At 42.2% G+C, this 14902-nt stretch overlaps 1 protein-coding gene across 50 annotated transcripts in view; it reads right to left on the bottom strand.

Moving 5' to 3' along the window:
• EPB41 (erythrocyte membrane protein band 4.1) overlaps positions 1–14902 on the bottom strand; it is a 231799-nt gene that overhangs the window by 56946 nt on the left and 159951 nt on the right. For 29 of the 50 annotated variants that reach the window (XM_070078931.1, XM_070078948.1, XM_070078947.1 and 26 more), the window contains one exon: positions 3497–3693. In XM_070078931.1, coding sequence (XP_069935032.1) covers positions 3497–3693 — 197 coding nt within the window. The remainder of the gene's footprint in view (positions 1–3496; positions 3694–14902) is intronic. The other 21 variants (XM_070078950.1, XM_070078932.1, XM_070078949.1 and 18 more) reach the window with 1 other exon arrangement.

Consider the following 14902-nt stretch of genomic DNA (forward strand, 5'->3'; position numbering starts at 1 on the left):
AATAACATACATAACAGAAGTAAAAAGAAAGCCCTTACAGTTAAAACACAGACGCAATAAACCACACATGACACAAAACAGGTAAATACATTTACAAAGAATTTTGTTAGTTGATCAATTTATTTAAGGCAATTTCACCCCTCAGTTTACCACACAACAAAACATCAAAATTATTTCAATCCAAATCATTATTGACACATGCAATTATTTCCAAGAGCTCATTCAGAAATGAGCACATACAGGTCTCAGCTGCAACATTCAACATGCTGCAATATCCTCTCTGGGAGTTGGTGCCCATGTGTTTGGTGAAAGGGCAGGATTCATCCTTAATAGTAGGAAGGGGTGAGCCAAAGGCTTCCTGTCTGGTGTTGAAATACCTCTAGTAACAGTAATTTCTACATAAAGAATATGGAGTATTAAAAAAAAAACAGGCAGATTATTAGGAGGAAGCATAATAGAGTGAACAATGCCCAAAGTGTTGGAGATTTCAAAAGGAGAGCTTTTTAATTAAGAGTTAAATCAATCACCTTAAATATTACACTCTTTACAGAACCTCATCAATCTGTGGGGGTTTTGCTGTAACTTTATTTGAGAGGCAGAAGACAGACTGACAACCAGAGCTCCCATCTGCTGGTTGACTTCCCAAATGCCTGCAATGTCCAGCAGCAGGCAGGGCCAAAGCTGAGATTGGGAAACTCAATCCAGGCAAATCTCAATTACTTCAGCAATCACCACTGCCCCCCAGGGCCTGCATTAGCAGGGCTTCATGAGCCAGCTCCAGGCATTAAAGCCAGGCACTCTGATTTGGAACACAGGCATATTAACTGGCATTATGACTGCTAGGCTACAAGCCTGCCCCCAATCTGTGGTTTTGACATAATCTTTTTAATCACACTATGTAGCATTACTTTCCAGGACAATGGAATTGTGCTATTTTCTCTAGGACTGAATGTAAAAATCATAACTCAAACCTTGTGACACTGTCAAATCATAAACTCCAGCTAAAGCACTTCTAACTACCAAGAGTAATTAACAATGTGGGCTATTTTTCCTCTGGATCCTGGTATACTTGTCCTGTAGCTGTAAGCAACTTAATTCATCTCTCTGAACTTAAATTTTCTTATTGATAAAATGGAAATAATGTCACCATGGAATTAAGTACACTTAGCAATATTAGTTTTAAATATTTTACATTATTTTATGAAGATTAATTCCTTGTTTAAAAGAATAACAATTTCTTTTTGATTTGGGTCCTTAGCAATCCAACAGTAGGAAACTGAGGTCCTCTACTTAAGTTCCGAGGCCAAGCAGCAACAGTAATGTGCCTGTACAGAGAACAGTGAGCAAGACAAAGATGTACCTGGGGGAGTAGTCCTACCTCCACAGCTACAGAACAGATCTGCTCAAATGATTCAAGATGACAAGAAGCTTTCTCTAGAGGCTGACTGTGGGTGTTGGTTGCATCCCATGTCAGAGTGCCAGTTTCAGTCCCAGCTGCTCAGCTTCCAATTCAGCTCCCTGCTAATGCATCTGGGGAAGCAGCAGGTGAGGGACCAAGTATTTGGGCCCCTGCAGCCATGTGAGAGACCCAGATGAAATTCTTAGCTTTGGCCTGGCCCAACCCTAGCTGTTGCAGCCATTTGGGGAATGAACCAGTAGATGAAGATCTTTTGATATTTCTCTCTCTCTCTCACCCTCTCCCTATAATTCTGCCTTTCAAATAAATAAATAAATCTTAAAAAAAAAGTTATCTCCATCTGGCACCAAACAAGTGCTAGATGATAAAATTTATACAATCACAAGGCTACTTTATTACTACTGTTGCTTTACATAATAAATATGGTTTTAGGTAATTGCTATAATTATATAACTGTTACATTTAAATTTACTCAGTCATCCTTAATTCTCCCATTACTATTACAATAATAGGTTACCAGACATAGCTTTCAGTCTTAACTCAACACAAGTATCTCAAAACATACATTTATATAGAATCAACCAGATCCCCTGTTGGCACTTAAATGGATGGCATAGACCAAGCAGTGATCTCTACTCTGCTGGGCTCCCAAGAGCAAAGGGAACCTATTTTTGTGGACATTTGAGTCCACCTTATGGGCAAAAGGAGAACCACAAGTCATTAGCAGAAAGGTAGAGGAATTTTAGCCACTCAGGAAGATTCCTGAGATCTCTTTCAATTCCAGTAATCTCTATTTTTTTTTTCAGATTTATTTATTTATTTGAGAGGCAGAGTTACATAGAGAGTGGGAGAGATAGAGAGATCTTCCATCTGCTGGTTTACTCCCCAAATGGTTGCAACAGCCAGAACTGGGCCAGGCCAAAGCCAGGAGCTTCTTCCAGGTCTCCCGCACAGGTACAGGGGCCCAAGTACTTGGGCCATCTTCTGCCACTTTAGCAGGGAGCTAGATCTAATGACACTTTATAATTGTATAACAAATGGAGGGATAGTCAAAAGTGCCAGCAGCAATACCCTAATGTTAAAAATTGGGAAGATATTCTAACATTAAAAATGCATTATTGGAGCAGGCATTGTGGCACAGTGGTTAAGCTGCTGCTTAGAATGCTCACATTGTATATTAGAGTGCCTGATTTGAGTCTCAGCATCCTGTACAGGCGTTGGTTCTGAGTCCCAGCTGCTCCACTTCCAATATAATACCCTGCTAATTTGCATAATCTCTCCTAAAAAACAAATTATTTTTTTTGTAAAGCTACTTAAGATTTTAACAGTCACATAGATATGCTTTATATAACACTTGTCATTTGGAAATACAGTGCATCCATCCATATAAGAAAATAAAGTTAATTTTAATCACATTAGTAGAGTTTACTCTTAAAAAGCAACTTGGAGAGGGGGCTGGCTCTGTGGCATAGTGGGTAAAGTGCCAGCATCCAACATGGGTGCCCACTTCTTATCTAGCTCCCTGCTAATGCGCTTGGGAAAGCAGTGTAAGATGGCCCAAGTATTCAGCCTCCTGTACCCACATGGGAACCCCAGAAGAAGCTTCTGGCTTCTGGCTCCTGGCTCCTGGCTCAGCCTGGCCCAGCACTGGTCATTGCAGCCATTTGGGGAATGAACCAGTGGACAGAAGATCTCTCTGTCTCCCCCATCTTCCTCTCTTCTCCTCATAACTCTGCCTTTCAAATAAATAAATAAATCTTTTTTTAAAAAAAGCAATTTGCAGATTCCTTCTGGATGAGTAGAAGAGTAGAAATTACTTTAAAAAGCAGATGATCACTATGCTGGTGTGCTTTATAAGCCCATTTAAAAAATATTCATTTGGGTCACAGTGTGAGTCATTGAAAACTGGGATAACTTACAGCTTTAGTTACACAGAAATATATCATAACTCTATGAAAAAAATTGTATAGTTTTGTTAGGATTCTATAAGAATCAATTTCATTGGAAAATTCCTCATCAAGGAGTTAAGACCTCTAACTAGGAGAGTGACTTAGCCAGATGTCTGGATTTACAACTTACCTTCCATGCTTCTGTAGGCTCTGGCTCAGTTGGCTCAGGGGGCTCTTCTTCCTTTTTCACTTCAACTGTCACTGTTTCCTTCTGGGCTGTTTTTTTGACAGGTGCTCCTGGGACACTGCCTTCTGAGATCTGACTCTGAGCAATGGCTGGTGCAGAGGTGGGCCGAGGACTCCGGTCTGCTGAGTCTGCAGCTGCTGCTGTGTGAGAAAGGGATGAGGGAAGAGTAAGTGAAGGAAAGAAGCACTATGAGAGTCACCAGATGAAATACTGAACCCAGGACACACAATGAACACTACGGGAGACAACCATGCAGAAGGTAAAAAAATACATGATTCGTGATCTGCCAGGTAAATACCAAGTAACAAGTAACAAGAAAGTTAAAAGTGTGCTTAATAGAAAAGCTTAAGATGTGGCCGGCGCCGTGGCTCAATAGGCTAATCCTCCACCTTGCGGCGCCGGCACACCGGGTTCTAGTCCCGGTTGGGGCGCCGGATTCTGTCCCGGTTGCCCCTCTTCCAGGCCAGCTCTCTGCTATGGCCAGGGAGTGCAGTGGAGGATGGCCCAGGTGCTTGGGCCCTGCACCTCATGGGAGACCAGGAAAAGCACCTGGCTCCTGGCTCCTGCCAGGATCAGCTCGGTGCGCCGGCTGCAGCGGCGGCCATTGGAGGGTGAACCAACGGCAAAGGAAGACCTTTCTCTCTCTGTCTCTCTCTCTCACTGTCCACTCTGCCTGTAAAAAAAAAAAAAAAAAAAGAAAAAAAAAGAAAAGAAAAGCTTAAGATGTGTTAAATGAGGGCGGGCATTTGGCATAGTGGTTACTGTGTGGTTTGGGATGCCGGCATCCCAAACAGGAGTGTCTGGGTTGGAGTCCTGTCTCTGCTCCTGATTCCAGCTTCCTGCTAATGTGCACTCTTGGAAGCAGCAGGTGATGGCTCAAGTATTTGGTTCCTTCCTACTCACACTGGAGACCGGGACTGAGTTCCTGGCTTCTGGCTTTGGCCTGGTCTAGCCCCAGACATTGTAGGCATTTGGTGAGTGAACTAGCAGATGGGAGTTCTGTCTTTCAAAAAAATAAATAAATAAATAAACTCTTTAAAAATGTGTTAATGATCATGTTCCAGAAATGCTGAATTTAGGAGGGAAAAGATCAAAAAAGGAAAAGAAATTGAAAACCTGTCTGGTGATCTGTTAGTTTCAAGAACCTGCAATGAAGTCTGCGGAGAAAAAAAAAGGTTTATTAAATCTGGTTTCTTCCATGAAGTCTTTTCAGAATGAGGATCCATTTATTTTAGGTGATTTCAAAAACCTAAAAACATTCTAGGAAAAAAGAATTCAGTCTGGTTTCTTCTGTGACGCCTTCTTGGAATCACTACAAAACAATTTGATAAATGGCTTATCTAAGACACGTACTACATACATTTGGTGCTTGTAAGGGCAAATCTCTGAACCAGACATTTTCCCTTTAGTAATAAATCATTTATTTAAAACGTTATTTCAAAGCCTTTGGTTTTAAGTTCCTAAAACAAAACAAAAACACCTTTTGTGTTCTGTTCTATCCTTGCCCAGAGTCTTAACAATTTGTGGTACAGCTTCTATCTCTAAAATACTTAGAGCAGTGGTTCTCAACTGGGAGTGATTTTACCCCCCCCAGAACATCCGGCAGGATCTGGAGACATATTTGGTTGTTACAAGTGGGAAAGAGAAAAGGTGTGCTGACATCTAATGCATAGAGGCCAAGCTGCTGAGGCTGAGAAACTCTGGTTCAAGGAAGACTGTGTAGACAAATTTGGCTTAAAATAAAAGCTTCCCCTTTTCAAAGACTTAATTGTTTTGGACTATTTGGTATCTAAGTTTTAGACAACCTATTTCAAAACAATCATATACTGTTCTTGTGGTTTTATCTTTATTTTTTCAGGGATTAAAAGAAAACATCTATACGCTCTGTAGTAAGAGCTCACTCATCTGACACTGTCTAGAAATGAAGGTGTTTTCCCACATGATTTAATATTTCTGAGAACAGATCAACAGCCTTTCATGGACTGAGATGGTTTAACTTTAATCATTTGTTTTTGCAAATCTTTACAATCTTGTGTGGTAGGTATTTGGCCTAGTGGTTAAGATGCTGGTTGGAGTGCCCACATCCCACATCAGAATACCTGGGTTCAAGTCCTGATTCTGGCTTCTGATGACAGTTTCCTGATAATGCAACCCTGAAAGCAGCAGCGATGGCTCAAGTGGTTGGGTCCCTGCCACCACTTGAGAAACCTGATTGAGTTCCAGGTCTGGCCAGCCCTGGCTGTTGTGGGTATCTGGGGAGTGAACCAGCTGATAGAAGTACTCTGTCTCTCTCACTTTGTGTGTCTCTCCACATCTCAAATTAAGACAACAACAACAACAAATCCTCTGGGGCTGGTGCTATGGCTTTGTGGGTAAAGCTGGCACCTGCAGTGCTAGCATTCCATAAGGGGCGGCTGCAGTCCCAGCTGTTCCACTTCCAATCCAGCACCCTGCCAATGCACCTAGAAAGCAGTGAAAGATGGCCCGAATCCTTGGGCCCTTGCACCCACATAGGAGACATGGAATAAGCTCCTGGCTTCTGGCTTCAGCCTGGCCCAGTCCTAACCATTGCGAGCATTTGGGGAATGAACCAGTGGATTGAAGAGCTCTCTCTGTCTCTCTGCCTCTGTCTCTCCTTCTCTGTAACTCTTTCAGATAAATAAATAAATCTTTAAAAGAAAACTTTATAATTTTTATTACATACTTTTCCTGACTTCTTATGCTAATTAAAATAAACATAATTTACTCATTTAGATTTATAAGCTATAAAGATTAAAAATAAAGGAATCTCTTGAATCAGAACAGATAAAAAAGTTGAAATTCACAACTACCTCATAAATACAAAACCAAGAAAAGTGCTCATTAACTGTAATGATCTCCAGGAAAGGAAATAATTCCTCAGAGGATGAATGGGGAAAATAGCAGAGACATAAGAATCTACTTTATTTTCCAATGAAAAATCTGTGGCCTCTTAAAGTCCCTGCTACCCATGGGTACTCTAAGCCAAAGCAAAAATGGCAGATGGGATTAAACCTAACAACACAGAGGAATGTGACAAAATATTTTGCTCACAGTTGTGTTAAAGTATCATTATACATGTGTATTCACACCTCCTCTCAAAGAATTAATTCAACTCTGCCTGGCATCATAGAAACATAGCCCATGCTTTCACCATGTGTTATTTTGCCACTTGCATTTGGTTTTAATCCAATACTAATATTGCAGAGCCAAATGATTTATGCCTTCAGTATTCCTAGCCTTGGCAATCTGTACTATATGTGGAAAAGTAGGCACAAGTGTAGAAATTGGCAATTGGAAACAGAGGTACAAATAGAGTTCAGAAACTGGAAAAATAATATTATAATAAAACTCTGAGGCCAGCGCTGTGGTTAGAAGGTTAAGCCTCTGCCTGTGGCACTGGCATCACATAGGAGCACCAGTTTGAGTCCCAGTTGCTCCACTTCTGATCCAGCTCCTTGCTTATGGCCTGGGAAAGTAGTGGAAGATGGCCCAAGTCCTTGGGCCCCTGCATCCACGTGGGAGACCCAGAAGAAGCTCAAGCTCCTGGCTTTGGATCAGCCCAGCTCTAGCCTTTGCGGCCATTTGGGGAGTGAACCATCAGACAGAAGATCTCTCAGTCTCTGTCTCTCCCTATCTCTGTAGCTCTGCCTCTAAAATAAATAGATCTTAAAAAAAAATCCTTGACTGTGAAAGATAACATGGTACAGAAACAAAAGACAAATCATGAGTCCTGGGTTCCAGGTTATTTTGGTCACCACAGTAGTATGATCTAGGGAAACGAGCTTAACCTTAGCAACTTATGTTGCATCATTTGTAAAATGTGGAAGATATTAACCCTTTAAGATAGTTGGGAAATGGATACTCAATGTATATAAAAATACTTTATGAACTGAAATATCAATAACATGTAATGTCATACCTAAGTCTTATATTCCTTTGTTCTAGGTTAATATTATTTCAAGAGTGTATTGGATAAAAACTAATTGTGCACACACTGATATACAAATGAAAGATCACCTGGGAACCATGAAGACAGGCAAATTTTTCATTTTCTCAGTAAGGAGACTGAAAACTATGGATCACAATAGAATATAATGGTAATGATCATGTGTTTTTATTTTTAAGATTGTATTTATTTATTTGTGAGGTAGAGTTACAGTGAGAAGGAGAGACAGAGAAAAAGGTCTTCCATCCGCTGGTTCACTCTCCAAATGGCTACAATGGCTGGAGCTGAGCCGATCCAAAGCCAAGATCCAGGTGCTTCTTCCGGGTCTCCCACGTGGATGCTGGGGCCCAAGCACTTGGGCCATCTTCTACTGCTTTCCCAGGCCATAGCAGAGAGCTGGATTGGAAGTGGAGCAGCCGGATCTAGAACTGGCAACCATGTGGGATGCCAGCACCACAGGCAGAGGATTAACCTAGTGTGTCACAGTGCCAGCATCTACCCAGATATGTTGAAGATCTGAAGATGATAAGGATGTATTTCCTTGGCAGGAATCACTGCAACCACTACTGCCTGAATGGATGAACTACCTGTTTGTGTAACTCTAGTAAATTACGTAACTTCTTTTGTGTGTGCTCCAGTTTCCACATGTGTAAAATAAAAATACCTAAATGCTTCTTCTTGATCACTAGATTGCTAATGTTTTTTTTTTTTTTTTTTTTTTTTTTATTTTTATTTTTTGACAGGCAGAGTGGACAGTGAGAGAGAGAGAGACAGAGAGAAAGGTCTTCCTTTGCCGTTGGTTCACCCTCCAATGGCCGCCGCGGCCGGCGCGCTGCGGCCGGCGCACCGCGCTGATCCGATGGCAGGAGCCAGGAGCCAGGTGCTTTTCCTGGTCTCCCATGGGGTGCAGGACCCAAGCACCTGGGCCATCCTCCACTGCACTCCTGGGCCACAGCAGAGAGCTGGCCTGGAAGAGGGGCAACCGGGACAGAATCCGGCGCCCCGACCGGGACTAGAACCCGGTGTGCCGGCGCCGCTAGGCGGAGGATTAGCCTAGTGAGCCGCGGCGCCGGCCAAGATTGCTAATGTTAAGCAGATATATGTGGAAATGGTTTGAAAATCAGAAAGTATAGGCCAGCGCCGCAGCTCACTTGGCTAATCCTCCACCTGCGGCGCTGGCACCCCGGGTTCTAGTCCCGGTTGGGGTGCCGGTTCTGTCCCGGTTGCTCCTCTTTCAGTACAGCTCTCTGCTGTGACCCAGGAGTGCAGTGGAGGATGGCCCAAGTCCTTGGGCCCTGCACTTGCATGGGAGACCAGGAGGAAGCACCTGGCTCCTGGCTTCGGATCAGCGCAGCGCGCCGGCTGCAGTGCACTGGCAGTAGCGGCCATTTGGGGGGCGAACCAAAGCAAAGGATGACCTTTCTGTCTCTCTCTCTCTCTCACTAACTCCGCCTGTCAAAAACAAAAACAAAAACAAAAACAAAGAAAGTATCATAAAAATAGTAGCTGAAAAGTCCTTCTCTTCATTATTAGCTATCCTTGATCTTATTACTCCATTGCAAAACTGGAATCTGAGACAACTTTGGTCTTCCATATGGTGAAGCAGATGGTCTGAGACCAGACACAACAGAAGAGAAAGGGAATGCGCAGTTGTGTCATCAAAGTGAGGCCACTTCAGAAGCAGTCTTACAGAAGTTTCCCTAATATATTACCTCTAGCTTAGAAGTTCATGTATTTTGTTTTTTGTTTTATTTTGTTTTTTAAAGAAAAACAAAAAAACAGGGAGGGGGCCCTGACAGGGAAAAGTCTCCCTTTTAATAAAGATGGAGAAGAACCTAGGAACAAGAGGGAAAAAATAGTTCCATAGGCATGTTCATGTACCCAGTTCTTAAACTAAAATGATGGCACATAAGAAAAATAAAGATGTTTGAAAATAGAACTACAGGGGCCGGCACTGTGGCATAGTGGGTTAAGCCGCCACCTGTGGTGTCAGCATCCCATGTGAGTGCCGGGTCGAGTCCCAGCTACTCCACTTCCAATCCAGCTCTCTGCTATGGCCTGGTAAAGCAGCAGATGATGGCCCAAGTGCCTGGGCCCCTGCACCCATGTGGGAGACCTGGAAGAAGCTCCTGGCTCCTGGCTTCGGAATGGCGTAGCTCCACCATTGCAGCCAACTGGGGAGTGAACCAGTGGATGGAAGACCTGTCTCTCTGCCTCTCCTCCTCTCTGTATAACTCTGACTTTCAAATAAATAAATAAATATTTAAAAAAAAAAGAAAATAGAACTATATTTGGCCTAGTGGTTAAGATCCAACTAAGACTCCTGTATTCCTATGTTGGGGTACCTGGGTTTGACACCAGGTTCTGGCTTCTGGCTCTAGCTTTCTGCTAATGCAGACCCAGGGAGGCAGTGTGAATTGCTCAAATAATGGGGCTCCTGCAACCCACATGGGAGACTTGGACTGAGTTCCCAGCTCCTGGCTTCAACTCTGGCACAACCCAGCTGTAATGGACATTTGGACAGTGGACCAGCAAACAAGAGCTCTCTCTCAGTCTCTCAAATTAATAAATTGTAAAATGTATACTTCTGAGTTTATACATAATTCAGATATTTAAAAGATAGGCAAAACGCTTAGACTAGTAACTGGAACATACAAATGCTCAAATAATATTATTCCCTTTGATTCTCTTTCTTCCACAGAAAGGAAGTCATTGTAGTGAAAAGTAAAAATTATGGGTCTGAGAGCATAGTCCTAGATTCTACTTCTAGTTCTGCTCTAACTATGCAACCTTAGACAAGTCCCTTAAACTCTAGGGTTATACTGTAAGAATAATGAATCTCAATAGGTATCTATTTCAAGGTATCTATTAGATAAAGGACAACTCAGTGATGGTCATGTGCATCTAGTCTAGTGGTCAAGCTGCTAGTTAGGATGCCCATTTTCTACACCAGAGTGCCTAGGTTCAATAAATTCCAGCTTCCTGCTAATGTTGACCCTGGGAGACAGCACAGGCAGCTCAAGCAGGTGGGTTCCTGCCACCCATGTGGGAATTCTGGAGTGAGTTCCTGGCTCTCAGCTTCAGGTTCTCCATCCCCTACTGTTGTAATGGACTGAATCAAGGGTGGAAACAGTCAATCTCCCTTCTCTCTGTCAAACAAACAAATATTTAAAAAAGAAAACAAAGGTATAAGATGGTGTAAATGAAATTTTTAAAATGTACAATAGGAATAAACAAGAAAACCAAAAGTTGGTTTGGCCAGCACTGTGGGTTGAGCCACTGTCTGCAGTGCTGGCAACCCACATGGGCGCTGGGTTGAGTTCTAGCTGCTCCACTCGTGATCCAGCACCCTGATAATGCACCTGGAAAAGCAGCGGAGGATGCCCCCAGTCCTTGGACCCCTGCACCCATATGGGAGACCCAGATAAGCTCCTGGCTCCTGGCTTCAGCTTGGGCCAAGCCTAGCTAGTGTGGCCATTTGGGGAGTAAATCAGTGGATGGAAGACCTCCCCCCCCCCCCCAGTAATTCTTTCAAATAAATAAATAAACCTTTTTTTTTTTTTTTTTTTTTGACAGGCAGAGTGGACAGTGAGAGAGAGAGAGACAGAGAGAAAGGTCTTCCTTTTGTCGTTGGTTCACCCTCCGATGACCGCTGCAGCTGGCGCACTGCGCTGATCCGAAGGCAGGAGCCAGGTGCTGCTCCTGGTCTGCCATGTGGGTGCAGGGCCCAAGTGCTTGGGCCATCCTCCACTGCACTCCCGGGCCACAGCAGAGAGCTGGCCAGGACAGAATCCAGTGCCCCGACTGGGACTAGAACCTGGTGTGCTGGCGCCACAAGCGGAGGATTAGCCTATTGAGCCACAGCACCAGCATAAATAAATAAATCTTAAAAAAAGATTAATAACATTAACAGATCTCTAGCAAGACTGCTCAAGGGGAATAAAAGACAATTTATCAATATTAGGAATGCAATTAAACTCAAGGGCCGACATTGTGGTGCAGCAGGCTAAGTCACCATTAACAGTGCTCCACTTTTGTGTGAAAATGGAAATAAAAGATAAGCATATTTTGGTGCAAGAAATTTGAAATCCATGTATAGTTGTTTTATAACATGCATTTTTGATGAATTTTTGAAGATTCCTCATATAGTCAGTTCAATTCCAAGGAAATTTTGAACACTGGGGCTGCCCCTGCAATGCTGGCATCCTGTCTGAACACCAGTTTGCATCCCAAGTTTTGGCTGCTGCTCTTCTGATCTACCTCCCTGCTAATGCACCTAAGAAAGCAGCAGAACATGATCCAAGTACTTGGGCCCTTGCCAGCCACATGGGAGATTAGATGGAGTTTCAGGCTCCTGGCTTCGGCCTGGCTTGGCTCCAGCTGTTGCAGCCATTTGGGGAGTGAATGAATAGATGGAAGATCTCCCCTGCCCCGTTTCTCCCTCTCTCTCTAACCCTGCCTTTCAAATTAATTAATTAAAAAAGAGAAATTCCTAAGACTTTTTTGTGGAGGCTGAAAATCTGATTCTAAAATATATAAGAAAAAGTGAAGGGCCAAGAATAGATTATACAATCTTACAGAAGAATATAGTTGGAGAAATAACAATATCAGATGAAAACTTCATAAAACTAGAGCAATTAAGATAGTTTGGTATTGGCACAAGGTAAACAAAGAGATTAGTAAAACAGACTAGAAACATCAGGAATAAATTCCAAATGTGATGGTCACTTGATGTATAATAAAGGTTTCGCTAGACAAGATCAAGAAAGAATATTTTCAATATAGAGTATACAGCCAAGTGAATATACATATGAAAAACAAGTTAATTTTGACCTCCATTTCATTTCACACACAAAAGTAAATTCTAGATAAATTGATGATCCAAATATAAAACACAAACAATAAGAGTTTGAGAAGAAAACATCAGAGAATACCTTCATAACCATGGGTAGACAAAGATTTTTTAAACAAGGCTCATCATTTTCTCATAGCAAAGGAAAAAACTGGTAAATTGGACTATGCTGAAATTTAGAACTTCTATTCATCAAAAGACACCAAAAAGAATGAAAAAGCAAGTCATAGAGTAGAACATACTGACAATATTTCTACCTGACAAAAGACTTATATCCAGAGTGTATAAAATACTCCAACAAATTAGTAAGACAACCCAATAGAAATATGAGTAAAAGATCTTAACAGGTACCTAAGAAACAATGATATGTAAATAGCCTATGAACTAGGAAACGATAAACTTAATTAGTCATCCGGATTTATGTAAAGATTTGAAGAAAACAAAAATCTAAGATTCATTTATTTATTTATCTGAAAGGCAGAAAGAGGGGAAGAGATAGAGAAAGAGCTTCCATCCCCTGTCTCCCTCCCCAAAAGGTCACAATGGCCGGGCTAAGAGTCCTCAACTCCATCTTTGTCTCCCATGCGTTTCTAAGGGCAATCTTCCATTGCTCTCCCAGGCGCATTAGCTGGAAACGACTAGAAATAGAGCAGTCAGGACTAGAACTGGCACTCTGATATAGGACGGCATTGTTGCAAGCAGTGGTTTAACTAACTGTGCCACACTGTTGGCCCCTCAAAATTTTTAAATGTATTTTTCTCCCAAATAGAGAAAGTTAAAGGGAGGGATAACAGTTCTATTAGGAACTTTTCTCTTTTTTATTTTTTTAAAGATTTATTTATTTACTTGAGGGGCAGAGTTACTGAGAGAGAGAGAGAGAAAGGGAGAGAGAAAGGGAGAGAGAAAGGGAGAGAGAAAGGGAGAGAGAAAGGGAGAGGGAGAGGGAGAGGGAGAGGGAGAGGGAGAGGGAGAGGGAGAGATATATCTTCCATCTGCTGGTTCACTCCCCAAATAGCTGCAAAGACTGGAGCTGAGCTGATCTGAAGCCAGAAACCAGGAGCCCCTGTGGGTGCAGGGGCCCAGGTACCTAGGCCATTTTGCACTGCTTTCCCAGGCCATTAGCAGAGAGCTGGATTGGAAGAGAAGCAGCCGGGACATAAACTGGTGTCCATATGGGATGCTGGCGCTGCAGGCAGATGCTTAACTTACTATGCCACAGCGTCGGCTACCTAAGAACTTCTAATGTATTTTAAATGTCCCACAGAAAGCCTAGGACATAAAATTCTTCTCACATTCAACATATAGAAAAAATAATAATTTTATTTCCAATATCTATTAAATACTTACAATAGAGCAAGCACTGTGGTAATTACCAGGAATAGCTAATATTATTAATCATTAAAAACTTCTCAAAGATGTAAAGATAGGGAAGGCATTATGGGAAATAAATTCTTTCTAAGTTGGTATTAGCAGACTATGCTAACTTTGACAAATTACTTTTTTAGGCTTCAGGCTCCTCTTCTATAAAACTAGGTACTGGAACAAATTACTTCAAAACTTTTTTCCAGGTTCCAAAACTCTGTGATACCAACGGTAAAGCCACCAAAGCTATAATTATCCTCCTTCAGAATTGCCTTACCTGCTTTGGTTTGGGACTCTCAAGTGTTATGACAGCATTTTAAAAGTAAATTACTGGATAATCCCTCACCCCAGAACCACAGTGTATAACTCAATAATTTTTAAAATCTTAAAGTGAACTGTGAGATTTCTATAGCAAGAAAAATAGAGGCAGTCAAAGTATGACTCCCATAAGTAAACTAGATTTATAATTTGTTTGAGGTATCAAAATTCATTTGCACTTGAATCTTTGGTTATTTTTTGCTGTCAGAAAGAAATGATACAGCATGCCATAGCTTCTATATAATACCAAAATTCTATTTAATAGGAAAGCCATGGGATATGGTGTCAGATAGCCAAGGATTTCTTTCTTTTTTTAAAGATTTATTTTACTTATTTCTGGTTTTTAAAAAATATTTATTTATTTTATTTGAAAGGTAGAGTTGCAGAGAGAGAGAGAGAAAAAGATATGTTTTCCATCGCTGTTCACTCCCCAGATGGCCTCAACAGTTGTATCTGCACCAATCCGAAGCCAGGAGCCAGGAGATTCTTCTGGGTCTCCCACCCAGGTGCAGGGGCCCAAGGACTTGGTCCATCTTCTACTGCTTTCCCAGGCCATAGCAGAGAGCTGGCTTGGAAGTAGAGCATCTGGTACTTGAACTGACACCCATTTTGGATGCCAGGGCTGCAGGCAGCAGCTTTATCCACTATGCCACAGCACCAGCCCCCTGATCCAGCTTCTTGCTAATGCACCCATGAAAGAAGCAGAAGAAGGCCCAAGTCTTTGGGCCCCTACATCCATGTGGGAGACCGGGATGAAGCTCCTGGCTCTGGCATGACCCAGCCTGTGCCATTGTAGCCACTTGGGGAGTGAACCAGTAGGTAGAAGGTATCTCTCTCTCTGCCTCTGCCT

This window comes from Oryctolagus cuniculus, chromosome 7 (assembly GCF_964237555.1).
Source record: "Oryctolagus cuniculus chromosome 7, mOryCun1.1, whole genome shotgun sequence".
Taxonomy (NCBI): Eukaryota; Metazoa; Chordata; class Mammalia; order Lagomorpha; family Leporidae; genus Oryctolagus; species Oryctolagus cuniculus.